The 26,693-nt window shown below is 44.4% G+C and overlaps 3 protein-coding genes and 2 non-coding genes across 5 annotated transcripts in view; 2 read left to right on the top strand and 3 right to left on the bottom strand.

Annotated features, from left to right (window-relative positions):
• Nucleotides 1-14,711, top strand: part of LOC103176747 (plexin-D1) — a 39,193-nt gene extending 24,482 nt beyond the window's left edge. Inside the window, 18 exon segments of the mRNA XM_007890492.2 lie at nucleotides 83-229; nucleotides 800-914; nucleotides 2,621-2,728; nucleotides 3,508-3,620; nucleotides 3,887-4,009; nucleotides 4,596-4,726; nucleotides 5,417-5,615; nucleotides 6,015-6,161; nucleotides 7,109-7,265; nucleotides 8,245-8,348; nucleotides 8,699-8,762; nucleotides 9,216-9,250; nucleotides 9,722-9,826; nucleotides 9,996-10,159; nucleotides 10,616-10,763; nucleotides 11,843-11,983; nucleotides 12,549-12,623; nucleotides 13,411-14,711. Of these exon segments, the coding sequence (XP_007888683.2) occupies nucleotides 83-229; nucleotides 800-914; nucleotides 2,621-2,728; nucleotides 3,508-3,620; nucleotides 3,887-4,009; nucleotides 4,596-4,726; nucleotides 5,417-5,615; nucleotides 6,015-6,161; nucleotides 7,109-7,265; nucleotides 8,245-8,348; nucleotides 8,699-8,762; nucleotides 9,216-9,250; nucleotides 9,722-9,826; nucleotides 9,996-10,159; nucleotides 10,616-10,763; nucleotides 11,843-11,983; nucleotides 12,549-12,623; nucleotides 13,411-13,527 (2,193 nt within the window). The 3' untranslated portion in view covers nucleotides 13,528-14,711.
• Nucleotides 14,712-15,196: 485 nt separating this feature from the next.
• Nucleotides 15,197-17,968, bottom strand: LOC103176746 (protein B4). Its single transcript, XM_007890491.2, has 4 exons — nucleotides 17,693-17,968; nucleotides 17,132-17,282; nucleotides 16,570-16,631; nucleotides 15,197-15,756 (listed from the first exon to the last, which is right to left on the bottom strand). The coding sequence occupies exons 1-4, from the start codon at nucleotides 17,966-17,968 to the stop codon at nucleotides 15,304-15,306; spliced, it is 942 nt and encodes a 313-aa protein (XP_007888682.2). The 3' UTR covers nucleotides 15,197-15,303.
• Nucleotides 16,077-16,150, top strand: trnaa-cgc. Its single transcript has one exon. It is a non-coding gene; the product is annotated as a tRNA-Ala (tRNA).
• trnaa-cgc lies at nucleotides 16,953-17,026 on the bottom strand. The gene has a single exon. It is a non-coding gene; the product is annotated as a tRNA-Ala (tRNA).
• Nucleotides 17,969-20,543: 2,575 nt separating the features above from the next.
• On the bottom strand, nucleotides 20,544-24,388 carry rho (rhodopsin). The gene is given in 5 exon segments (NM_001292252.1): nucleotides 20,544-20,672; nucleotides 21,303-21,542; nucleotides 22,163-22,328; nucleotides 22,959-23,127; nucleotides 24,028-24,388. Coding segments are annotated over 5 exon segments (1,065 nt in total).
• Nucleotides 24,389-26,693: the final 2,305 nt, after the last annotated feature.

Raw genomic sequence — 26,693 nt, 5'->3', positions numbered from 1 at the left:
AAATGGGACCTTCTTCATTTGCGCCTCAATCCTGTAACCTTGTGTCCAGTTTGCTTATTCCATCCTTGCTCCACTTCCTCAGAAAACAGCGGACATTTTGAATCTGGCACCAGAAGAGTATGAGGTGATGGTCGGCCCTTTTCTGTGTGAGATCTACGTTGTGAAAGAAAAGATCCATTGCACCATCAACGTCTCCCTGGATACGGACGAGAGACAGCTACCAGTTGTAGTAAGTGACAAACGATCGTGCCTTTAAATTCAGATTGAGAATACATTAGAATATACAGCACGGAAATAGGCCGTTCGGCCCAACTGGTCTGTGCCGGTGTTTATGCTCCACACGAGCCTCCTCCTGCCCTTCCTCCACTAAGCCTTCAAGCATCACCTTCTATTCCTTTCTCCCTCACGTACCTCTCCAGCTTCCCCTTGAATACATCTATGCTATTTGCCTCAACAACTCCTTGTGGTAACATGTTCCACATTCCCGCCACTCTCTGTGTGAATACATTTCTTCTAACTTCCCTATTTGATCTGTTTGTGACTGTTTTGTATTGACGGCTCCTGGTTTTGGTCTCCCCCACAAGTGGAAGCATCTTCCCTATGTCTACCCTATCCAAACCCTTACATCATTTTAAAGGCCTCTATCAGGTCACCCCTTACCCTCCTCTTGTCAAGTCGCTACACTTGACAGTATATTCTGTGAAGCGCTTTGAGACTCTCGAAGATGGGATATTGGCGCTGTATCAAATGCCGGGGTTGTTATTATTATTATTGACAGGCGTCCCCTCTCTTCTCACAGGTGCGAGTGGGTAGATACAACGAAACCATCGCGATGGTGCAGTTGGGGGAGATCGAGACATTTATCGTGATAACCATAGTGGTTTGCATCATTCTGTTGCTGCTGTGCGCTATAGGTAAGCTGTTCGTTCACTGTGACACCAACAACTTGCATTTCTATAGCGCCCTTCACTCCGGACGGAGTCTCGGAGCGCCGAACTCGCTCTGTAAATGGCGGAAACAGTTTCAGCAACAACTTTCAAAAGGGAATTGCTTCGGTACTTGAAAAAGAAAAAAAATGTGCAAGGCTATGGGGAGAGAGCGGCGTGGGGGGGGGGGGGGGGGGGGAGGAGTGGGACTAGTCGGCGGCTCTTCCAAAGAGTCGGCACAGGCACAGTAGGCCGAATGGCCTCCTCCTGTGCTGTAACGCACTATGATTCTGGGATTCTGTGACCGAAGAGAAATTCCAGTTTCTTGGACCGCAGCCTTCTCTGAGGCAGTCACGTTCAGTCGCCCGGCAGAAAAGAGTCGGATAATTGAAAAAATAATTATTGGGTCGCTCAATCCACGACTTTGTGGGGACGCTGCTGTGCGTAATCGGCTTTTCGCCCACAAAACATAGAGTCAATCCACTTCACAGTGTATCCTGTGAAGCGCTTTGAGACGTCTCGAAGACGTGATAAGGCGCCGTATCGAATGCGAGGATTATTATTATTATAACGTCATTATAATAACCCACAGAACATAAGGCTTTCTCCTTCTGTCAAGTCCGTTTTATTGGAAGCCTCTGGTTGCTGAGATCCAACACAATGAGACATTTCAGCCTCAGAAGCTGGGCTTCGAGCCCACCTAGAACTCAGCTTTCCCATTTTGCTGGAGACAGGATGCATCACCGTCTTACTGAGAGCTGGAACAGAGAAAGGCACAATGCGTGCTCCACAGCGTGAGTGGCAGCTCACGCACAGCAGGCCTCCCAAAGGGTAGCCAAGGGGTAAAATGTTTCCTCCTTGGCTGGTGGGGAGATTGTAACTGGATTTTCCCTTTGCTAAGGGTCTCCCAATGCACTATTTGTAACAGGAGACGCACTGACTCTCGCAGGTCAGGTTGATTCAATGGACTCCCGTAGCTCCGCAGTTAGAGCACTCGCCTCGCAAGCGAGAGGACCTGGGCTTGATTCCCGGGCGGGTCAGGGCGAAACATTGGGCAAGTTTCCTTACTCCCCCACACACACACACACACGTCTCTGTCTACCAGAGCAGTGAGTAGGAACCCGGTTGTTAGTCGATTGGGGGAATCGCTTTTCCGGGAGTGATAATCCCTTCCCCCCAAAAAATAATAATCTGGTCACTCAATCCACGGCTGTTTGTGGGACACTGCTGTATGTGTTTCGCCCACAAAATATACAGTATATTCACTTTACAGTATATTCTGCGAAGTGTTTTGAGACGTCTTGTAGACGTGATAACGAGCTGTATCAAATACAAGGATATTATTATTATTATTATATATCGTAAAGCGAATTGACTGCATGTTTTGTGGATGAAACAATGGCACCATCTGCTCCTGCCTGGAGGCAGCTGGTGACATCTCTGATCCAGGCACCAGCAGCTCTTCCTGTTACTGTGACATGATGCTGAGTGAGATCTCAGACTCGAGAATGGATTATAATAATAATAATAATAATTCTTGCGATTGATACAGCGCCTTAACACGTCTTCTATTGTAGAGTCATTGACTCTTTTGTGGGCGAAACCTTGGCAGCCAATTGCGCACGGCAGAGTCCCAGATGCGTCCTGTTCAAGTCGGTTGCTGTGTTGCTCATGTAAATAAATATTTTTCTCAGCCTTGGTCGTATTCTGCACAAAGAGCCGTCGGGCAGAACGTTACCGGCAGAAGACGTTGCTGCAGATGGAGGAGATGGAGGCTCAGATCAGGGATGAAATCCGCAAAGGTAGTTTCAACGACGACGACAACAACAATAATAACAAATTACGTTTTACACAGTGGGAGGAGGTCCCAAAGCGCTGGACAGTCAGGCATTTGGACCCGAGCTGGGGTGGGGTGGGTGGGGGGGCAGAGCGGTTTAGGGGTAGGGGGGTAGCCGAAGCTGCAGTCGAAGAGGAAGGTTTTAGGAGGTTGCTCGGTTCAACCATCTATTTCTTAATTGTTTTCAATTATTTTGTTTTCAGTATCGTTTTATTTTCTCCCCCGTTGGCCTCTGTTCCTGATCACCAGCCTCCTCGTGCTGGGGTACGAGTTCAACGGACACTGGCTGCCCTCCACTACCCTACTCAACTGCTCATTTTTCACCTGCAAAGCTAAACCAAGTCACTTGTCTGCAGAGGGCATCAAAGTCAAGCACTCCTTACCTGCCTGTCATACACACGCATGACCAGCAGAGGGTGCTGTAAAGGGACTAGGAGCAGTAATCCTGGCTGATTTCACCCACAAAATATATATATTTGTATACATAAATATATATAATATACAGTCGATTCTGTGAAGCGCTTTGAAACGTCTCGATGACGTGATGAAGCGTTGTATCAAATGCAAGGATTATTATTATTATTTTTATTATTCCCCCCCCCCCACCCCCTCTCCGAACCGAGCAAGTTCCGGCAGAGTAACAGCACGTTACTCCCCAGGAGAAGTGGGCGAGTCACACAAGTTATCCTGAGCGCTGACGTGGTCTGTGGCTCACGTTTGTCCCTTCCTCCCTGCGCTGTTCAGGGTTCGCCGAGCTGCAGACGGACATGACGGACCTCACCAAAGAATTAAACCGTAGCCAGGGCATTCCCTTCCTGGAGTACAAGCACTTTGTGATTCGCACTTTCTTCCCAAAGGTGAGTGACCGACAACAACAACAACAACAACTTGCATTTACGCCGCGCCTTTCACCTGGAGTCAGCATCCCAGAGCGCTTGAGATTGAGCGTATTGGCTTTCCGATGAACTCCTCTGTATCGTGTGCCGTGTCAGGGTTAAGTGTTCTGTACCCTGCGCTCAGCCTAATTGTGAAGGCACACGGACTTTTCAACACTTGGGTCTGTACGGTTAACGGCACTTAAAGCTTCCATTCCTGAGCGTTCGTGAATCTGAATGTGTTGCAGTGCTCGAACGAGTATGAAAACCGAATCCCTCAGTCCTTACACCAACTGAGCTCTCCACCCAACATGACGAAAATGACCGCAATGCCCCCAGAGAGCCACCCGCTTCTGCTCAACGATTGGAACGTAAGTCAGTGACTCTCAGTTGAAATGCTGAATAATTATTTTTCCTTTGGCTTCAGGCCAGTTGTGTGGACATCTGTGTGAGGATATAATAATAATAATAATATAATAATAATAATAATAATAATAACCCTTGCATTTGATACAGCGCCTTATCACGTCTTCAAGACGTCTCAAAGCGCTTCACAGAATATACCGTTAAGTGAAGTTGACTGTGTATTTCGTGGTCGAAACCCGGCAGCCAATTGCCCACAGCAGCGTCTCACAAACAGTCGTGGATTGAGCGACCAAATTATTCAAGGGTTTAGGGATATTCGCACTGAGCTCAGGTCCAGTGTCTGGCTCAGTCACCGACTCTGTGAACTGAATTTGGTTGAGAGGAACGAGCTCGATGCATTAGATAATTATTTTCTTCCATTCTGCAGTTTTTTTGCGTCTGACGTCTTTCCTTATAATAATAATAATAATAATAATAATCCTTGCATTTGATATAGCGCTTTTCACGTCGGGAGGACGTCCCAAAGCGCTTCACAGAACACACTGTAAAGTGAATTGACTGTATATTAACTCAAACCCCTGCTCGTTCCAGATTCCCGAAAACTGCCGACACAACATGGAAGAGGGGATCAGCATGTTCTCAACACTGCTCAATAACAAGCATTTTCTGGTCACCTTCGTACATGCACTAGAACAGCAGAAGGACTTTGCAGTGAGAGACAGGTAACTATTGCTCATTCCTGTGCTGGGATGGAGGGGCTAAGAGGCAACATTGCTCATCATTCAGTTCAAGAGCAGCACCTCTGGTTATTCTCTTCATCCTTTGGGAACAGTAGCATTGCTGCACCCACATTGCAAATCTAATCATATATTGGGATGAAAATTCCTCCCTCAATGACCCATCCAAGCAATCTTAGATCAAGTACAGCACAGGTTAAATGACACTCCCAAGTGAAATTCTTTATGCCACTTACTGAATTGACATTGAGAATATAGGTTGAGATAGAGCCTTATCACATCGTCGAGCCGTCTCAAATCGCTTCACAGAATATACAGTGAAGTGTAGTGACTGCGTGTTTTGGTGGGCGAAACGCGGCAGCCAGTCGCGCACAGCAGCGTCCCACAAACAGTGGTGAATGGAGTGACCAAATTGTTTCATTTTGTTTCGAGGGATTATTACCCCTGGAAAAGTGAATCGCCAATCGACTAACAACCGGGTTACAACTTACTGCCGGGTAAACAGAGGCGGGTGGAATGTCGTTTGCAGAGGGCAGATCACACAGCAGCAAAGGCACAACATTTGATGGGAAGATGGCACAATAGCCTTGGCTGGGTAAAGGGTAGATGGAAGGATGGTTGGAATTCTAGTGGGGTTAGTGATTGTAATTGCCGCCCTGTTGGTTGCCTGGACAGATGTAAATTAGCATCGCTGCTGACCATCGCGTTACATGGGAAGCTCGAGTACTACACCAGCATCATGAAGGACCTGCTGGTGGACCTGATCGATGCCTCTGCCTCCAAGAACCCAAAGCTGATGCTGCGGAGGACGGAGTCGGTGGTGGAGAAGATGCTCACCAACTGGATGTCCATCTGCATGTACCGCTTCCTGAAGGTACAGCTTCAACCGTTGGCCTTTCCATCAACCACACTCCAAGTGTCTATTACCCCTTATTCATGTTAAGTCTCACTTTGCCACCGCATGTCCCTTCGTCTACAGTCCTCCCAAAGGGTCTTTTGCCCAGAAATGTCAGGTCCACTTGCTTATAACTTCCTTTCGTCCCATGTCAAACGACTGCCAGGTTGGTGGAAGGTGAACTGGATGGACCTTGGTCTTCTTTGGCCTAGGAAGTTCTTATGTTATGTGATAGTGTCTACTCACTGTCATTCCTCATCATTGCACCACACCATACTACAGTGACACTGATCCATGTAACTCACACTGCGACGTAACAACAGACCTTCCATGTTGGCATTGACCGTGCTTCTCACCCCACTGTTCCTGCTGTTACAGGAGACTGTAGGGGAGCCTTTCTTCCTATTGCTGTGCGCCATGAAGCAGCAAATTAACAAAGGATCGGTGGATGCCATCACAGGGAAGGCAAGATACACCCTCAACGAAGAATGGCTTCTAAGAGAGAACATTGAAGCGAAACCCACAGTAAGAATGGCATTTGGATTATGAAGTAGTAATGTTTCATATTTCCCAGTTTCGTGGGGTACATTCCTCTATTAATAGGAATAACAACTACACACAAAAGCCACTCTGGTTCTCACTTCCCTTTCAGGGATGGGCTCACTCTCACTCTCATTCCTGAGTCATAAAGTTGTGGGCTCAATTTACGTATTGGGAGTTTGAATTCAGGCTGATACTCCAAAAGGGTAAAGAAAATAAACTTAGAACAATACTTTCATATAATCTAAGGCAGTGAAGCAAGAAGACAGAGATGCAGTACTGACTTGAGCAAGTTTAAGACAGACGCCTGGAATGATTCCTTTAATAATAATCCTTGCATTTGATACAGCGCCTTATCACGTCTTTGAGACATCTCAAAGCGCTGTAAAGTGAATGGACTTTACGCAGAGAGTAATCATCAGTTGGATCAGCTTATCAGAAAGGGGGGGTTGAGGCCAAGAGATTGACATTTAACAGGCTGAAATGACAGGATGGTTGGGGCAATTTTCTTGGAAAGATAAAATCAAACACATTGAAAAGCCATCTTGATCCACACTTCTCTTGTGATCGCGTGAGACAGGATAGCATCTGAGGCTTTATTGAGGACAAGATGGCTTGGCACAGTGGAGGAAGGTAGATCACTGCAGAACAACAACTTATATTTATATAACGCCCTTCACATGGGGTAGCATCCTGGAGCGCTTGACAGTGGCAGAGACTGACAGCGAGCCAGGGGGAGAGGGAGAGAAGGGGGGTGGGGGGAGGTGACCGTAAGCACGATCAAAAAGGAAGGTCCTAAGTTGTGATTCGGCAGTGCGGAGAGAGGGATTGAGGGAGAGAGTTCCAGAACTCCTACTAGCGAGGGTCTGGGAAAGAGGCTAAATGGGAAAGGTAAAGATATCATTCCTTGTATAACCGTCATCTGCCAACAGAACTTGAATGTCTCCTTCCAAGGATGTGGCATGGATTCCCTCACAGTGCGAGTGATGGACAGCGACGCTATCAGCCAGGTAAAGGAGAAGATGCTGGAAGGATTTTACAAGAATGTGCCTTACTCCCAGTGGCCTAGGGTAGAAGATGTTGATCTGGGTAAGATAAGCAATTTATGCTTCATTTTACTTTTAAGATAGGCGACATAGCGGCAGCTGAATACATTGGGTAGACTGTTCTCCCTTCATTTCACCCAAGTCTCCTGTGTGTCATAAAACAGAACTCGCTGGGAACGCTCAACAGGTCAGGCAGCATCTATGGAGAGAGGAGAGTGAGTTAATGTTTCAGTTCGATGACCTTTCATCAGACCTGGGGGATGTTAACTCACTTGCCTCTCTCCATAGATGCTGCCTGACCTGTTAAGTTTTCCCAGCGACTTCTGTTTTATTTCAGATTTCCAGTATTTTGCCTTTTGGCTCTTGTGTGTCGGCCTGGCTCAGTTGGTGAGTGGTAGTTCAAGCGACTGCCAGGATGGTGGAAGGCGAACTAAACGGACCTCGGTCTTCATTTGCCTAGCAAACTCTTATGTTCTTATAATAAATAATAAATGATCCTTGCGTTTGATTTCATCACGTCTTCGAGACGTCTCAAAGTGCTTATCCAGTACATATGTTATAGGAGTCAACACTGAGGCATACAATGTCAGACAGTGTGAATCGCTTCCTTTTGCCCAACTGATGTGCATGAACACAACGGAACTGAGATAATTGTTGGCTGTGTACTGTTCCTGTACAGATATCGATGCAACTGGAAGGAGTGTATTTTGTGTGTATGTAAATATGATAGACCTTACTGTGAGCACGTCTCTGAATTGCTGTGTACTTTAAAGAACTGTCAGCTGGAATCCTCACAAATGCTGATGGAAACACGCTATGGACAGAGTCCACTTGGTTTTCCAAGGAAAATGTCATTTGTTTCAAGAACAAATCAGATGGATTTCTGCTAGAAAATAATATCTGGGGATAGATACAGTGTATAGTTTGGGACATGACGCGTCAAGTGGTTGTGGAAGGTGAACTAGATGCACCTCGGTCTTCTTTCACCTGAGAAATTCTTATGTTCTTCTCCGTTGATACAGAATGGTTTGCCTCCAGCACCGACAGCTGGATACTGCGGGACCTGGATAACACGTCATTCAATGAGGACGGTCGAAAGAAACTCAACACGATTTCCCATTACAAGGTGGGCGAAGGGCGGTCCTCTTTGTCGTCAACAATAACAACAACTTGCATTTCTAATTAATAATAATAATAATAATCCTTGTATTCGATACAGCGCCTCATCACGTCTTCGAGACGTCTCGAAGCGCTCCACTTTAGAACTCGCTCTAAAGCGAATTGACTGTGTATTTTTGTGGGCGAAATAATAATCACAAACCAAGAAAAGCAGATAAGGTGTTTGCGTTGGAGGGGAGATGAAAGGTTGAGGGTTAGCAGTCTCTGCCCTGACGCGAGGCTGCCCATTGCCTTATGTTATATCACACACTGATACCAAGATTAACGATCGCTTTCGGATATTTCCACTACACCCAGGTCCACGATGGAGCATCACTAGCCATGAGCCTGAAAGACAAGTGGGACGGCACACTTGGAAGAGGTAGGTATCGTTTGATCTCTATTCTGCCGGCCTTTTTCTCAATGGCATTTCACTCGTTCATCTTCGGTCTATCGGTGGCGTGAGCGCAGATTGACCACACTGCCAGCTGGGACCTGCCTTAACCCAGTGCTCAATGATATATTATTATAACATCATATTCTGCATATATTCCGATTGATAAAGCACGGGCAATTAAAGACGCCTTTGTTAATAATTTGTAAATAATAATTTATTTCGCAGAACAGTCTGCTAATTTTAATAATAATAGTAACAATAATCATTGCATTTGATATAGCGCCTCATCACATCTTCGATACGTCTCAAAACGCTTCACAAAACATTGCTGTAAAGTGAATTGACTGTATATTTTGTGGCCGAAATTTTTATGAATCATCGACTGTTATTTTTTTCTCGTGTGGTTTAAAATATTTAAAATATGTTTGTATTCCACAGTGAAAGACTTGGACACCGACAAATACTTCCACTTAGTGAGTAACAGTTCCTTTATTTCTGTGTATTCCGTTCTCCGTGTGTTTCATGTCTCGATTTCAAGACGACCATTGCAGGTCGGGTGGATTAGCAACAATATTGGTGCTAAACGATAGCATCTCCTAGTGGCTGATCATAGAAGCCATTGAATGCTTCAAGTCAGGCTTTGTAATCTGCCCCTCACCAATGGATGGACAGCGTCAATGGTTTGCAATAGAGAAATGAAAAGATCTGCATCCAATTCCATCCAGGCTGAGGAGAAAGAGAGACAGACAGAGACAGAGACAGACAGAAACCGACAGAAACAGAGACCGGCAGAAACAGAGACATACAGAGACAGACAGAGACAGACAGAGGTACCACTCTGTCACGTGAACCAAACTCTAGAGCAGTAAGTAGCACAAGGAGGGCACAAACCTCACACCCGCCTGTCCTGGAATGTGACCTTGCCCTCCGTCTTTCTCAACCAGGGTCTCCCTCACGATGAGATGAACGATAGCAAAAGGTCGCATAAACACAGCCACCAGAAGAAAGTGCTTCCCGAGATCTACCTGACGAGGCTACTCTCCACCAAGGTGAGGACTTTCAGGATTTGGTGCAGGGCGAGGGAATTTCGATGGTTGTGGAGCGAGTTTCTACATCGTTTTGGGGACCTCGAAGAGTCTGCTGTAGACTGGGTCAGGGAAGCGATACAGGATTGTGTCCTCCTCTCATTCTGTCCTCTTGTGGCTGTTCCTGTCTCAGGGCACGTTGCAGAAGTTTTTGGACGATCTATTCCGAGCGATCCTGAGCATCCCCTTAGAGAGACCTCCCTACGCTGTGAAATACTTCTTCGACTTCCTGGAAGAGCAAGCGGAGATGAGAGGCATCATCGACCCGGACACCCTTCATATCTGGAAAACAAACAGGTTAGAGCGCTCGCCTGACAAGCGAGAGGACCCGGGTTCGATTCCCGAGCAGGGCCAAATGTTAGGCAAGTTTCCTTACTTTACACACACGCGCCTGTATTTACCCAGGAGTGAGAAGGAACCCAGTTGTTAGTCGATGGCGGATTGCTCTTCTGGGGCTTTATAATCCCTTCAAAAATAATGTGAAAATAATAATAATTTGGTCACTCAACCCACGGCTGTTTGTGGGGACGCTGCTGTGTGCAATTGGCTGTCACGTTTCGCCCACAAAATATACAGTCAATTCACTTTACAGCGTATCCTGTGAAGCGCTTTGAGACGTCTTGAAGACGTGATGAGGCGCCGTATCAAATGCCAGGATTATTATTATTATTAAACATTACTTTGCTACTCACACAAAGTTAAACACCTCCACGTGCGAATTATTTGCGTACTGTTGCTCCTTGTGCCTCCCAGTTTGCCGTTGCGGTTCTGGGTGAATATTCTGAAGAACCCGCAGTTTGTGTTCGATGTGGAGAAGACGGATCACATGGACGCCTGTCTGTCCGTCATAGCTCAGGCCTTCATCGATGCATGTTCCATCTCAGACCTACAACTGGGCAAGGTAAGCCCTCTCCAACAATATGACGCGCAGAATAAGCTGTAAACAGGAATCATGGAATCTTACAGCGCAGAAGGAGGCCATTCAGCCCATCGGGTCTGTGCCAGCTCTTTGGCAGAGCTTCCCAATCAGTCCCACTCCCCCGCTCTTTCCCCATTTCCCTGCTATGTTTTCCTTTTCATCTACCTGTCCAGTTCCCTTTTGAAAGTTGTTATTGAATGTGTTTCCACCAGCCTTTCAGGCATCCGATTGAGGGGATTATTAATGGTTTATCCATTTGATACACCTCAATGCTAATTGAACAAAACCTGAAGATTATCTGTACTTCTCTAAGCCCACAGCTTTCCGTTCAACCATCACCCTCCCCACCACAGACAACTCTAGATAGGAGGCGAGGTCGGGTAATTGGAGTTGAGGTACAGATCAGCCATAGAATGGTGGAACAGGCTTGAGGGGCCGAATGGCCTCCTCCTGTTCCTATGTTCCTGCAACAGCAATGAAGCTATTTTGTTCGGTGGAACATTTATTTGCATCTCCATAATTGTTAAGCAGAGATTTATTCAATTTGTTGATTCCTTAAGGCTTAAGGCACGGTGCTGGAAAATATGTAAAGTATTCCTGACATGGCGTGATCTGCGTAACATAAAAATATAACTTCTAAAGTATTGTCAGATGCCCTCATGAACTGAAACATCAAAAAACAATGGTTTATATTTCACAGTAAGTAATACCTTCTTCCTATCCAAACTGGGGTCTCTCTACAGAGCTGGCTCAGGGTAATTTGGTTCATCAGTAGGGCGGAGGGCCATATATAGGTCATTGTGCAGAAGGAAGACATTTAGGATCTATGGTCCCACAAAGGAAGGAAATACTGATTGCTGGGTTGTTGCAAACCTGCACGCTAGCACTCGAGGCCACCGTTCTGTTATTGCATCAGTTCGTTCCACTTCACAGGGTATTCGTGAAAAGAATTATCGAAAGGAAATAACGCTGAGCGGAGTAAAGGCCTGAAACACAGAGCGAAACTGTGGATTCGAATATTTATTGTCATTTGAAACTCTCTTTTTCTTAATGTTAAAAAGGACTCGCCCACGAATAAGCTTCTGTACGCCAAAGAAATCCCAGAGTACAAGAAAGTGGTCCAGAGATATTACAGCGACATCCAGAAAATGGTGACACTCAGCGAACAGGAAATGAATGCTCACTTGGCAGAAGAATCCCGGGTCAGTATTACTTAAGTCAACAACAACAACTTGCATTTTTATAGCCCCCCCCACCCCACCCACACCTCACACAGGATGGAGTCCCAGAGCGCTTTTACATAAGTGACACCACTGGAGCATGGCACTAGCAAAACAACAACAACAACACGAAACAGGTCAGGCAGCATCTATGGAGAGAGGAAAGCGAGTTAACGTTTCAGGTCATTGACCTTTCGTCAGAACTGGGGGGATGTTGGAAGGGAGCGGATTACAAGGATAAAAAGAGGTTGTTTCATGGAACAGAGAATAAGTAGGAGTTAGAGGTCCTCCAATGATAGAGCACCTTCCCAGGTTCTTGTTCCAATCGAGGGGTAAGAGGTGAGACTGTAGAGATTACTGTCTCATCACTTGAGACCTCAACTAAGCTCCAACACTCTTGTTTCTATTAACAGGGTTTGAATCTCCCAAACTCCCAAATTACTAAAACTACTCACCTTGGGGAGTGGGTGAGGGGGCAAATAGGAAGCATTCAAAACAATAAAAGCATCAGTGAGTCTTGCATCTGATTTTTAAATGTGTTTTACAGGCCTACAGGAATGAATTTAACTCCAATTTTGCCATGGCTGAAATCTATGAATACGCCAAGCGATATCGCACTCAAGTGAGTACATTTCTACCGGTAGTTCTTTCCCAGTGTTGACTTACATTGTGCTCGGTTAAACCCTTTTGGAGATCTTAGATGGGCTGAACGAGAATGAAAAGAGAGAAGAAAAACCGAAGTACTGCAGCTGCTGGAGATCCGAAACCAAAACAGAAGTCACTGGGAACACTCAGCAGGTCGGGCAGCATCTATGGAGAAAGGAAAAGGAAAATGCTGAGTGTTCCCAGCGACTTATGACAAAGAGGATAGGGTTGGACTCCTCAGACCTCCAAATGAATAATTTTACATTTCCAGCGGTAATAATCCCTCCAAAAGATATTAATTTTGTCACCGATGCTTGGAACGTGATATTTGATTTTCAAAAAAAACAAAATACAGTTAACTCTTCAAGCTATTCAATTATTATTCTCGTTAAAATAATAATAATTTGATCACTCATATCCACAACTGTTTGTGGGACACTGCCAGCCTTCACTGGCTGCTGCTTTTGGTCCACAAAATACATATTAGTAATAATAATTAATATCATTTATTAATCATAAACATGTCGAGGAGGATAATAATAATAATCCTTGCATTTGATATCACGTCTTTGAGATGTGAAGCACTTCACAGAATGTACTGTGAAGTGAATTGTCTGCGGGAGAACCATTGGTAAAGAAACACCAGCTGATTAGCAAATGGATTTCAATCTCCACCGAAGGAATAGATTAGAAAACCGGCCTTACACAACAAACAAACAAACAAACAAACAAACGGCTTTTATTGTTTCCTTCTCCCTTTGTAGGTAATGAACGCTTTGGAGACAAACGCCATGACACAACGCACACACCTACAGCACAAGTTCGAGCAGGTTATTGCACTGATGGAAGACAATATTTACGAGTGTTTCAGCGAGGCTTGAGTGCAGGAAACCTGCGTGGTCTGCTCTGGACAGAAATTGGTTTACAGCAAGGATGTTTCACATCCTCAACAGTCATTTCCATGAACTGTTTTTTCACCATGTTGTATTCCTCACCTTCCCCCCAACCCACCGCCGTGCACTCCTCACTCCTGTTTCACCAGTTACAGGTGCATCACCTTACTGATGTGTCATGTTTATCTGAGACCATTCAAGGAGCGATTGATTAAACCTTGTACCATTGGACGGGGTTTAGGGGGGAAACAAACCAGCCAACAGAACCAACAGTTTCTAAGAGATATATATATAAACACGAGTGGACTCATTTCAAATAGGAACCAGTCTTCGCATCCAGTCCTGCATTGAACACAGGAAGAAAATACATTCAAGATTTGTTTCCGATAATCTCAGGGTATGGATAGGTTGGAGCGTATGAGGTTGTGCGGCGTGTTAGCAAGTAGGCAAACCAGCTTTACGTTCTCAGGCAATAACATTGACAAGAAAATTAGAGGTGGTATAAAAAGAGCATCTTAAGCCATTTGTGCCCACCCTGTTTCGTGGGCAGATAAGGGAAAATGAAGAGGACTAGCAAACACGTACTTGGATTGTGTGCCAGGGAAAGAGAGGGTGAGGGTGCAAAAAAAAAAAAAAAGGATGAAGGGAAATTAGCAATTGGTTCTCAAATCGTTTAGCAAGAGTTTAGGAGCTGAATGTTGCTTTGTCTAGTCGTTCTAATTTAAAATTTCAGTAAGTTTTTTTTATATATATGAAAATCATTGCAGTCAGAACTGTGAAACAACACTGTGGCAATGAGTAGCAAAGCCTTTCTTTCTTTTCACTACAAGTTAAGCGCTGAACTGGACCGTTGTAAATCTGGAGCAGTGAAAATATCTCAGTCTCATCAACTTCTCGCAGAGACTGACGTACGCAAGTGGTCTGGAGAAAGAACAGTGAATGTATGATTTAGTACAGAGTGCATAACCCAATGTTTTTCTGTTGTCCACACTGGAGCCATTGCTTTGAGATCCTGCAATGTAAATATTACATATCAAGACCAATGGTGCAAATTAACTTGGAGCACAAATTAGTCAGAGGTCATCATTGGTGCCATGTGAAGAAATCACTGTACTTGCACTGTTTAATGCATCAATGTCTGAAAATTGATTAAACTTGTTTCTTGTACTTAACCCTCCGCGGATATACTGGAACTCTGTCGTGTCAAGCAAGGACCTAACCAAATTTCGACCGCGATAATAATAAGGTCATTCAATCCACGACTGTTTGTGGGGACGCTGCTGTGCGCAATTGGCTGCCGCGTTTCGCCCACAGATTACACAGTCACTCCACTTTACAGTAGATTCTGTGTCGCGCTTTGAGATGTCGAAGATGTGATAAGGTGATGTATCAAATGCAAAGATTATTATGTTAATGTCATTCACCTACTGGATATCTGTGAACACCACTTTACAAATGTGTACCTCAGCGTTGGTACACACACACACAGTACTAAATTTTACATCCTAAATCTTGTTGGTGACCACTGTTGAGCTCTTCCCGAAAACTAGATTGGTCCGTTTGAGTGCAGAGACACGAGTGCGTGAAGGAAAAAAAGCTGTTCGGGTAATTCCTAGAAGTTTATTGAAGTTTACAAAATTTACACAAAAAAATGAACATAATTCAAAATCATCATCATCATCATCATCTGCTTTCAGAACACATTAAGAATTTACAAAAAAGGAGCGAGAATAAGAGCCCATAATCCCCACCCGACCCATCAGCCTAGTCATCTTTTGACTCCCCCTTTCTCACTTTGCTTTTAGCCCCTTCCCTGACCGGAATACCTGAAGCTGGCGGCTCCTTTGACACCTTCTCATCTCTTTTAACACCGGATTCTGCAGGATCCTGAGAAGAGGCTTTCGTTGACTGTCCCTGACCTTCCTTTTTACTCCGGTTTCTTATCGGCTGTTTGCCGGGGGCAGCGGTAACTTCCTTTGGGTGCTTTCCTTTGCTGGAAGAGCTCGAGATTGAGGCTTCGGCGACTGTGTCCAATTGTTCCTTGGCTTTCGTTCTGCCTTTCACTTTGCCTTTCGTCGCCGATTTCTTAGCCTCTGAAGTCTTTACTTCGGATTTCGAAGTTGCAGCCGATTTGACCTTGTCCGTTTTTTTCTTGACGTTCTCGGATTTCGCCGGCTTTTTGGGTTTGGAGACCCCAGGGACCTCCTGATCAGATTGCTGCAATAAAAATATAGCTGCGTTATCAGTGTCATCCTGGCACTCTCGCTTCTGAAATCAGATTGTGGGTTTGAGCCCCACATGAAGAATTGGAACTCAGTCTATCCTGACACACCAGGGCAGTGCTGGGGAAAGCTGCATCGTTGCAAGATGCCGTCCTTCAGATGAGACGTTAAACCATCTGCTCGATCTTCTAAACAACTTCCTTTGCAAGTTCTCTCCCGCACACGCACTTCCAATAAGCAGCACCTTCCATTAAAGTTCATTCACCAGTCATCAACACACACGTGCATAGCCTACCGAGCTCTCATAAGGACTGGAGTCCTGTAGCTCAGTGGTTAGAGCTCTCGCCTCGCAAGCGAGAGGACCCGGGTTCGATTCCCGGGCAGGACAGGGCGAAACGTTGGGCAAGTTACCTTACTCCACACACACACACACCTCGGTTTACCCAACGGTAAGTAGGAACCCGATTGTTAGTCAATTGGCAGATCACTTTTCCAGGGGTAACGATTCCTTCAAAAAATAATAGATGGGTCACTTCAATCCTCGGCTGTTTGTGGGGACACTGTTGTGCGCAATTGGCTGCTGCCTTTCACCCACAAATACAGTCAATTCATGTTACAGTGTACCCTGTGAAGCGCATCGAGACTCATGAGGCGATAAGGCGCTATATCAAATGCAAGGATTATTATAAGAGATTTGCTGCCTCCTTTGATTCTAGTTCTCTGCTTCCACCCCACCCCTCCCTCCCACCCGCCCACCCCAACCCCACCCGCCCACAATTCTGCACGATTCAATTATAAAGACACCCACCTTTTCAACTTTCTCCTGTTGTCCTCTGCTCATGGCTTCAGATTTTTCTGCCTTGGATAAACCTGCCAAAAAGAAAGTAGTGACTATACCAGAATAATAATCTCTGCGTTTGATACAGCGCCTTATCACGCCTCCGAGACGTCTCAAAGCGCTTCACAGTTTACACTGTAAAGTGAATTGACTATATTTTGGGGGCAAAACATAGCAGCCAAGTGTGCACAGCAGCGTCCTATAAACAGTGTTGGATTGAACGACCAATTTTTTTTTTTTAAAGCGATTATTACCTCCGGAAAAGCGATCCGCCAATCGACTAACAACCGGGTTCCTACTTACTGCTGGTAAACAGAGGCGTGTGCGTGAAGTAAGGAAACTTGCCCAACATTTTGCCCTGCCCGGGAATCGAACCCGGGTCCTCTCGCTTGCGAGGCGAGTGCTCTAACCACTGAGCTACAGGACTGACATCAGAGTCAGATACATTCAGAAGGATCCCATCAGATAGGTGAAAGGCCTTTCAAACGAAGGTGCGTGGATTTAGGTATTCAATAAACATAAGTATGTTTACCAGGAACTTTTGTGGGTTGATTTTTCTTTGCTTTTGGCTTCTCCCCTTTCGTGATCTTTTTAGCGGGTTCCTTAATTGGTGAATGAATGTTTGGGTCAGCATTTTCACCAGTGTCCTCACCGGATTTCTGGACGGCCCTCTTCGCTGGAAGCTTGCGAACGGGAGTTTGAAAGGTCAATAGCATAATAAGCTACCCGTTTATAAAGGAATTGATTATTTGAGGATCTCCCTCCCTTTCCTCTCCCTCCGCCACAATAAATCAGCTGATAATACTACTAACAAGGATTTCCTCTCGAAAGTCAGACAAACATCAGCCTGACATTATGCGTTGCCTCCTTTGGGTATTAGCAGCAGAGCGTCCGATTTAGCTCAGCGCTTTTCAAACAGGTGTGAGGAAACGACCTTCAGAAAGGAACCAAAAAAAAAAACGACTTTGCTTTTTTCACGGACGTTGCAACAAAAACATGCCCAAGAAACACTGACTTTTAAACCAACGCCCCCCCCCCCTCCCCGAAAAATTATTATTGATTTGAGCTGCAAATGCAGATACTTTCCCCTTACCCTGAATCTGCCCGTGGCTCCGGTTGCTTTGGAATGTGCAGGCCTGACAAGGATCCCGCTTTTAATTCCTTTATCCAGGGCTTGTTTCAGGGAGGTCTTGAGGCGAACGGGGTCTACGGTTGGGTACGTGAAAAGAATATAGTTCTTTATAGCCTGGACAGAGGTTCCTCTTCGGTCGTTGTTGCTCTTCAAGGCACAAATCACCATCTGCATTGTGGGAGGGCGTTTATAAGCTCCGAGGATCCCTTTGACCCTAATGGACACTCCACCTGCCATAGATTAGTTCAAAGCAAGGTTAGCAATTTAGCTTGAATACAAACGACCGCCTCCTCCTATTAAGGCATTAACATCACAAGGTCAGACTTTGGTTCTTGCCCCTACGCCCAAATATCCAATTCAAGCAAAAATATTATGGCTTTGAGCTTAGTATTTGTCACAGCCAATTGATAACTAAAGCAAAGCTTTGATGGTTATAGTAGGTTCAGTCAACACAAAACCACTTGGAGATACAAGTCGGTTACTCCCGACAAAGCTGAGAATTTACAGAGGTCGGAAAGTTTAGTGTTATTTAAGTCATTGCCACTGTCCACACCTATGGCTACAGTGTGTTGTTGTACACCAACATTTGGGGTGAAGTCACCAATTGTAATAAGTCACCTTCAGTTCCCGTCTGACCCTTTATAAAGCCGTCGTACTTTCCATACAAAAGCTTATTTATTGAGAGCTTATTAGATTTAGTCAAGCCTAGATCGTTAATTTCCTGAACTGCAATCCAGATTGGGGAGGGAGAGGAGAGAGGAGGGAGGGAACAGAGAGATAAGGAAACTGTTAATAAAAACTAAAAGTTCAAAGGACGACTTATTTCTTCTAACTTTAGTTATCGTGGCATAGCTTTGAAATTCTGATCGGAACAAGTCTTTTTAAAAAAGGAAGTCAAAGCCCCATTAGCAGAAAGCAAGGTTACCAAATAATAACAATAATCCTGGCATTTGATACAGCACCTTATCACATCTTCAAGACATCTCAAAGCGCTTCACAGGATATTCCATAAGGTGAATTAACTGTGTGTTTTGTGGGCACATCGCAGCAGCCAATGGATTAGTAATGCACTCAAATCTCTCCAGAAGTTTTAGACCATCTTACCTTGACCGAATTTGCGTTGCTTCCTTCCAGTGACAACCTGTGGGTTTACAGCAGCAGATACCATTAGGTCAGTCCCTGTTAATTCCTTTTTTGCTGGCATAATCACTTTCCTCTTCGTCTGGATACAGGTTTCCTACCTGTGTTTTGTCTAAAATGCTCTGTATCAGGTGTTAAGCAGTGAGTCCAACCTATCAGTGGGCAGTTATCCCAATTGGGGAATGAAACAGAAAGAATCTTTATTGGTTTATGGAGAGAGGGTGTTCAGAGTTAGCAGTATTTTGATAGTGCTAATTGAGGTGGCAAAACAAATTTCATTTAAAAGTCAAATCAATGGAAACTGGTTGTGATTGCTCACTGCTCAAGAGATGTTGGTGTTAAATTCAGGTGGAGAAATTCACTGATGGTGGGAACGTGTTGTATTTGATTTTCAGAAACAACACACAGTTAACCCTTCAAGCTATTAAATTATTATTATTTCTAAAATCCTAATAATTTGGTCACTTCAATCCACGGCTGTTTGTGGGGACGCTGCTGTGTGCAATCGGCTGCCGTGTTTTGCCCACAAAATATACAGTCAATTCATTTTACAGTGTATCTTTTGAAGCGCTTTGAGACGTCTCGAAGACGTGATGAGGCGCTGTATCAAATGCCAGGATTATTGTCCTCATTATTATGCTATTATTACATTTCTCTTTCATTGTGGACCGTCTGAACCGAGTAACGATGGTGAGATGGTTGGGTGATAGCATGAGATCAACTCATTCATCTTTTGGAAGGGTAATATTCTGCGTCCCCTTTTATATGTGCGCGTGCGCGAATCGAAACATTACACACACGAACAGATTTATTTGCGACGAAACATTGGGTGAATGGACGATCAAAAAAAACTGCCGTGAAAGGAAAAGACGATATTTTATTTGAAACGGGAGCTTTCCTCGGAGGTCCATAGTTTTCCTCATGTCACGGTCTTTCCCGATTCTTGACAGTTTCCGGAGGTGTCTTGTTTGATGGACTTTTGCTCCTACAACTTGTGCTTTCTCAATAAATCCTTGCAATTTTCTTTCAATCAAATGCTCTTCGAGAAGAGGTCGAGCGGAAATGAAAACCAAGGGACTCGCTTGTCATTTGCAATAAACTCTTTATTATCATCATTATTATAATTATTATAATTATTTTAATTATTGCCTTAACCTGCGTTGTTTGCTCTAACACTTGCTAGATTTATACCTGTGGTTGCAAAGCTGCGTATATGAGAGTGCGGGAGGAAGAGCAAGATTTTATTTTTTTTAAAAAAAACATCTCCCACCTTTAAAAACCGTTAGAAACTAAACAGGCCTCCACTGCCGACTTGAACACAGAAATGTACAGTATCCTCATAACAAGCAAATTGGGAGTTTCAATAATAATTCCAAATAACAACAACAAGAAATTGTCTCTGATTCTTTAACAGTTTGTTCACAAAGCTTGGGTACCATAAATACTTTACAGGGATGGGGTGGATCTCGGGCATGCTCAAATAATCGCCACACAAGTTGAAAAGTTCCACTATTTACCGTTGCGACTTTTTTTTATTCAAATGTTTTAATTCTTAGCGTTTACAAACCCCCAACGCAGCGCAGCAACAGCGCAGTCAGTTCGCTGGAAGGAACCGTGGCTTGGGATGTGATTGACCAACCTCCTGCTTGCTTTAATTCGAAGAGCCGATGTTTTATGCGGGAGACACCTGGCTGGAGGAGACAGAGGAAGCCTCTGTCTTGCTGGCAGCGGCGGAAGTCGACTCGTCCTCCTCGAATGGATTCTTCCCGCAGCAAAGGGTGGTGATCATGCAGTTACGGAACTGCAGGGGAGAAATGCGTGTATTTGTGCGTGTGGCGAGGGGTGGGGGTGGGGAAGAGAGAGACAGAGAGAGAGAGACAGAAAACGATCATCAGTAAACACAAAAAAATGTTTTGCAAAATTAAAAACCGAGTAATGAAAGTGTTCTTGTAACTTGGATGAAGGGAGTCCTTAAGGGGATGTTGTGTGAATGTAAATATTACTGAGGGACATGCAAAGTGACCATGTTATAATACTAAATTATAATAATAAAAAATAATCCTGGCATTTGATGCGGCGCCTCATCGCGTCTTCGAGACGTCTCAAAGCGCTTCACAGGATACACTGTAAAGTGAATTGACTGTATTTTGTGGGCGAAACACGGCAGCCGATTGCACACAGCAGCGTCCCCGCAAACAGTCGCGGATTGAGTGACCAATTTTGTATCAATTTTTTTAAAGTAATTTTTACACCCAGAAAAGCTGGGTTCCTGCTTAGTGAGGCGAGTGCTCTAACCACTGAGCTACAGGACATCCTGCTCTCTGTTTAGTGTGGCATTCGAGTTTCTGCACCATGTTTTGTGGTGAGGTTAGGGTAGAGAGGGCAGGAGGACGGCTGAAAGGACTTGAGGGCAAAGGAACTGAGGTTCTACCTGTTTGTTCAAGAGGATGTAGATCAGAGGGTTGTACAGAGCAGAGCTTTTGGCGAAGAAGGCCGGAACAGCCATGAAGATGGGTCCGAACTCACTGCCCTGGTTGGTGAAGATGAAGAATGCCACACTTGCGTAGGGCACCCAGCAGATCAGGAAGAATATGACCATGATAATGACCATGCGGGTGACTTCCCTCTCAGCTCTCTGGGTGCTCTCGGATTCCTGCTGCTGAGCTGCAGCCTACACACAAGAAAAGGAGGAGGAGGAGGAGGAGGAGACGAACGAAATGAAGACACTGGAAATAATGGCAACTCATTGCGCGGAACCTTAGCATCGAGGGATAGGAGCCAGAACACGATACCGAGACGCACAGGATGGTCGCACGTTACCCAGCCCGGTCTGTGTGCAGTCGCGGTCTTGGAATCGGGGACTGGTCAAAGTGATGGCGAGACGGTTTGGGGGCCTAGACGACTGCATTCAAATCTACCTGGAGCAATTGATAACAGCGCCTTCTGACATGTGAGGCGGTGGGGGAGGGGGCACGGGGTAGGAAGTGGGGTGGGGGGGGTGGGAAGAGAAGACAGGCAACAAAAGAGAAAGAGACAGAAAAGGTGATGTGGGGCAGCCGGGGGTGTCTGACACATGTGGAAACCCATCACCGTTGCATAAGAGTCTCCAAACCAAATTGAGATTTCCACACATCCCACCGACACGTGGAAATCTCAGAGAGAGATTGTTGGAATGGAATGCGCTCTCTCTCTCTCTCTCTCTCTCCCTGGAGGGACGCCCCCCTGCTTACCTAATTAGTATCAGAAGGTTAGGACGTTGGTTAAAGGTAAGTTTGGAAACAGTTTTCTCACCTCTTTGACGGTGCAGACCAAACGTCCGTAGCAGAAGAAAATAATTATGAGAGGAATAAGGAAGTGGACAACGAACATATATATGACAAAGGACTCATTGTTGATCTCTGGTTTCAGAGTGTAATAGTCAACCCCACATGAACACTGCAGTCCTTCAGGGATATACCTGCAAAACAGGAGATGTTCCTCAAGTTAGGAACCCATGGTGTTATTGGTGCCAATGATGCCATGGTCTCCGCTAAAAGAGACATAGATAATTATTTGGGGAGGATAAGTTTGCAGGGCTATGGGGGGAGAGTGCGGGAGTTGGATTGATTTGGAAAAGAGCCCTTTTGAAAGAGCCTGAACGGACACCATGGGCCGAATGGCCTCCTTCTATGCTGTACAATTCCATGATTCTGTGATTTGTTTCTTGTGTGACATTGTTTTGTGGCATTTCATGGTGTGCTCGACACAAGCCTAATGGTATAATTAGTTCTATGTTCTGTGTCTCCTATATATTCTGTCCTCCTGATATTTCTGCCATGTGTGTGGTGGGAGTGGTGGTGGGGGGTGTGGGCTTCCTTTGGTCAACGGGTGTGTCTGACTCATACGGAAACCCATCACCGCGCTTGAGAGTATCCAACTAGAAGTGAGAATTCTGTGCGTCACAGCTACACATGGAAATTCCCGTGTGATTTTGCAACGGGTTGCGCACTCTCTCTGAAGGGCGCTATATAAATTATAAATGCAACTTGTTCCTGTTGTTTGTTTGTTTGTTTGTTGGTTTGTTGTTGGCTCTTAACTCTGCCATTACCTGGACCATCCCATAAGAGGGGGAACAGCACATGCTAAGGCCATCACCCATGTGAATGCCACACCCATAATTGCATGGTTGGTGCCAAATCTAAAGTTGCTCATGGGTTTGCAAACCACGACGTATCTTTCAATAGCCAGGACTACCAAGGACCACAGGCCGATTTCACCTGCGAGAGAGAGAGAGAGAGAGAGAGAGAGAGAGAAAGAAAAACAATCAATGTCGTGGACGAGTAAAAGAGACCCCACGTTTTCATATTTGAAAAAAACTACCATTCTGTTAAAGTTCTCAGCTAACCATTTACTAAAAAAAATTAAAAACCCATATTCCAAAATATTTCCGGTTAAATAAACGAACACGCTTAAACGTTTCCAAATGTTTGGCTTGTGTCAAGATTATTTTTTTCCCCCCTAAGGGAAATTCTATTTTGGAACTTGTTATTCTCTCTCCCTGCCCTTTAAGGTGCCTTCTCTGGTACGTACAAGGCTGCCCAGATAAAGAAAGAAGATCCAATCGTTAATAATAATAATAATAATAATCCTTGCGATTGATGTAGCGGCTTATCACGTTTTCGAGACCCCTCAAAGATAAAATAAAATACATTACCCTCCAAATGTATTTGGAAAACCATGAATTTTTCCACAAACTCTACTAAATATCCGAGTCAGATTGCCCATGTAAATAATAAGCAGTGTGTTCTCACTTTTTGACATTTGTACAGGTCCAACTGTAACTAACGGATTAAATGCTATGCAATCAGCCAATCTAGTTTGGCTTTCTGTTTTTTAGCTTATTGATCTGGGAGTGCAAAGTAAAATAAGTCAGCGTTGCCCGGCTCAGAGACCTCAGGACCAAAGTGATCTGCCAATATCAATAGAGGTTAATAAAGTCAGAGTGATTGGAGCTGACATTGAGCGAGACACATACTTTCTCCACTAGAAATACACGATCTTCAATATTACTTCACTTCAACTGGAATTATGGCTGGATATCTCACTCTCCCTCGGTCTCTCTGTCGTTCGAGAGGAGATTTGGGGAGCCTTATTATAATAAGACTAAGAATCCTTACCACCAAGTGTCGCGAAAAATCCCTCGAAGTTGCAGCCGGTGACTCCAAAGACAAAATAGCCGTGCAGCGATGTGTACACTGTTATAAAGAACCCTCCGAAGACCATGAAGAGATCGGCTACGGCCAGGTTGAGAAGGATGAAGTTGAGAGGCTGCCTGAGCTTCTTGTGCTCGAAGGTGACGTACAAAGTAAGGAAATTGACGGGGAAGCAAGTGATGATCAGAAAGAACATGTAGGCTGCCAGGATGGAGAATTGCCAGGGCTCAGCCAGGTAGTACTGAGGATACTCAAAAGGGCTCCTCACTACTCCCGTCTTGTTCGACATGGGAATATAGAAGTTTTCTCCTTCCGTGCCATTCATGGTTGCAGATCTTAGTGGAGCTCAGAAGAAACAAACTTATTTGTTCTTTTTTTTTTAATTTCTACTAAAGATTCCCCTCTGCAAAGCTCAAGCTTCCTGTGCGGAGTCTAGGAACTACCCTGGAGCAAATGGCTATACTCTAACCCCCCCACCAGGGCCCGCAGTCCTTATAAAGCATTGCCTTGGATTATCGTGCCCTTGCCTGTCAGCACAAAAAGATTTAGGACGTTGTAATTCATAATAATCCAGCCAGGATCCAGCAATATTAACTACTCATCAAGTTATTAAGGTTACACCTGCTCGTCACGCAAAGCCTGTTGGTAAAGGATTTTTTAAGTAGTTATTTTTGAAATAATGTACTGCAGAACAATATCTTTTAAAACTAGGACCACATCCAGTCAGGCATCCTATTAGATGGTATGTCTCTCTCTCTCAGGAGCACACCTTATTCTAAATTCATCTGGGTATTGCCTGTCGCGGAACAACGGCATTCCTTTCATTGAGAAGCCAAAGTAATTTCACTGGTAAAAGTTCGCTTAAAATCTGTTCAATGCAATCAACGCACATATTAAATGACTCCTTGAAGTCAATTTTTTTAAAAAAAAAATCCCTGTTGTCCACCGTACTAAATGGCTTACTTTGTGTACAGATTTCTGTACCATCGTCAGAAATAAGAAATAGGGAAGGGCACAAGAGAAATAATAATAATAATAATAATAATCCCTTGTGTTTGATATAGAGCCTCTTCACGTTGTTCAGACGTGAATTTGGCATTCCGAATAGATAGATGTCTATCAAGTTCGGATAAAGGTGGAACGTTTTTTGAAGGGGTTAAGTCAAAGGGTTCTAAGTTTAAGTTTAGAAATGTATGAATCCCAGTGGTGAAAGTTAAGCTTTCTTACCACTGGATCAGCCATCACTGAATATTAAATACTTTTTAATATTGAACCTGGTGCAAATCCGGACCAAATTGATGGATAATAGGAGCTGTAAAAAAAAAAATATCTTTGCTTTGTAACTATCCCATTATATGCCTTTCCCAATACACTGTACGTAGAAATGCTTGATGTGACATTCAGTGCTAAGAGCGAGTAGTTTTATTTCTCAGAGCTGACACCCACCCCTCCTCGCATGATCAGCATAAAAATACAAATATATTTAATCTTTCGAAAAGTAAAGTGCGGAAGAAATATTCCACGTTCAGTGCGAGTCTGTTGTAAAGCAGGTGAACTTCATTATTTATTTGGAAAATATAGGTTAAATAGCATTTACGAGAACAGAGTGGGAATAATCAACGAGTTTTTATTGCATCGTAACAACTACTGTGAACACCATTTATGAATGAAATGTTTCTCCCCTTCTGTCGCTTCGTGTTACTTCTGCTCAGCATTTGTTGGTATTTCCGTTTAATGTCTTTAAATCGTTATACAAGTTGACAATAATAATAATGATCCTCGCATTTAGTGAAAAGAGCGATACAAATGTCATTTTGCATCGTACCGCCTGCAGCTCCTTATCACGTCTTCGAGACGTCCCAGAAAGCACGTCACAGAATATACTGTAAAGTGTAGTGACTGTATATTTTGTGGGCGAAACGTGGCAGCTAATTGCGCACAGCAGCGTCCCCACAAACAGTCGTGGGCTTATTCTCCTGCCGGGCAAAGATGTGGGTGGCCCACTTACAAAGTTGCTCTGCTCTACAGCAGCATTACTGAGGGACCCGATTATGGTTTTAGTGTAAAGGCAGTTTGTAAAATAATCCCATACTCACTGCTGAGAGCTAATTGAGTGAGACGCTGACTATAACTGGCTGCTGATCAAGCAAGTGACAGTCAAAGTCACATCTGGAAACCTATAGGTCATCTGTAGGCACAAGGGAGGGAAAGCATAGGATTTGGGTCATATACGACTGACACTGGGTCTTTTTGATGAACGGCAATTTCACCATTTATTACATATTCCTACGATTGTTGACGTTATGCGGCTTTGAAAATAATCCTGTGACACCCTGAAAAGTTACGCAGCATCGAACCTGTTCACTTTCCATCAGGACCTACAAGCGGAATATGTGAATTGCGGGTTCTTACTTGTCAGAATTTTTTTTAAAAAGAGAAACGTGTGTTCTGCATTGAGAATACAGCAGAGGCGCTGGCAATGACCATTAACGTTTGTAAATTCTATTTCCTGAACTTAGTTTGAGTAGTTTGTTTTACTATTTTTATTATGGGAGCGCTTTGAGACAGCTCGAAGACGTGCTAAGGCACTATATCAAATGCAAGGATTATTATTATGACGATGATGATGA

The sequence above is a fragment of the Callorhinchus milii genome, unplaced genomic scaffold (genome assembly GCF_018977255.1).
Source record: "Callorhinchus milii isolate IMCB2004 unplaced genomic scaffold, IMCB_Cmil_1.0 Scaffold12, whole genome shotgun sequence".
Lineage (NCBI taxonomy): Eukaryota > Metazoa > Chordata > Chondrichthyes > Chimaeriformes > Callorhinchidae > Callorhinchus > Callorhinchus milii.
This window is presented reverse-complemented; position numbering and strand designations above follow the sequence as displayed.

Excerpts from the sequence above, each read along its gene's own strand:
- LOC103176746 (XM_007890491.2), bottom strand. The coding sequence starts at position 17,968 with ATGGCAGGTGGAGTGTCCATTAGGGTCAAAGGGATCCTCGGAGCTTAT. Across the intron at positions 17,283-17,692 it reads GAGCCACGGGCAGATTCAGG|CTTCCAGCGAAGAGGGCCGT; the intron begins GTAAGGGGAAAG and ends CCCGTTCGCAAG. Across the intron at positions 15,757-16,569 it reads AACAGGAGAAAGTTGAAAAG|CAATCTGATCAGGAGGTCCC; the intron begins GTGGGTGTCTTT and ends TTTTTATTGCAG.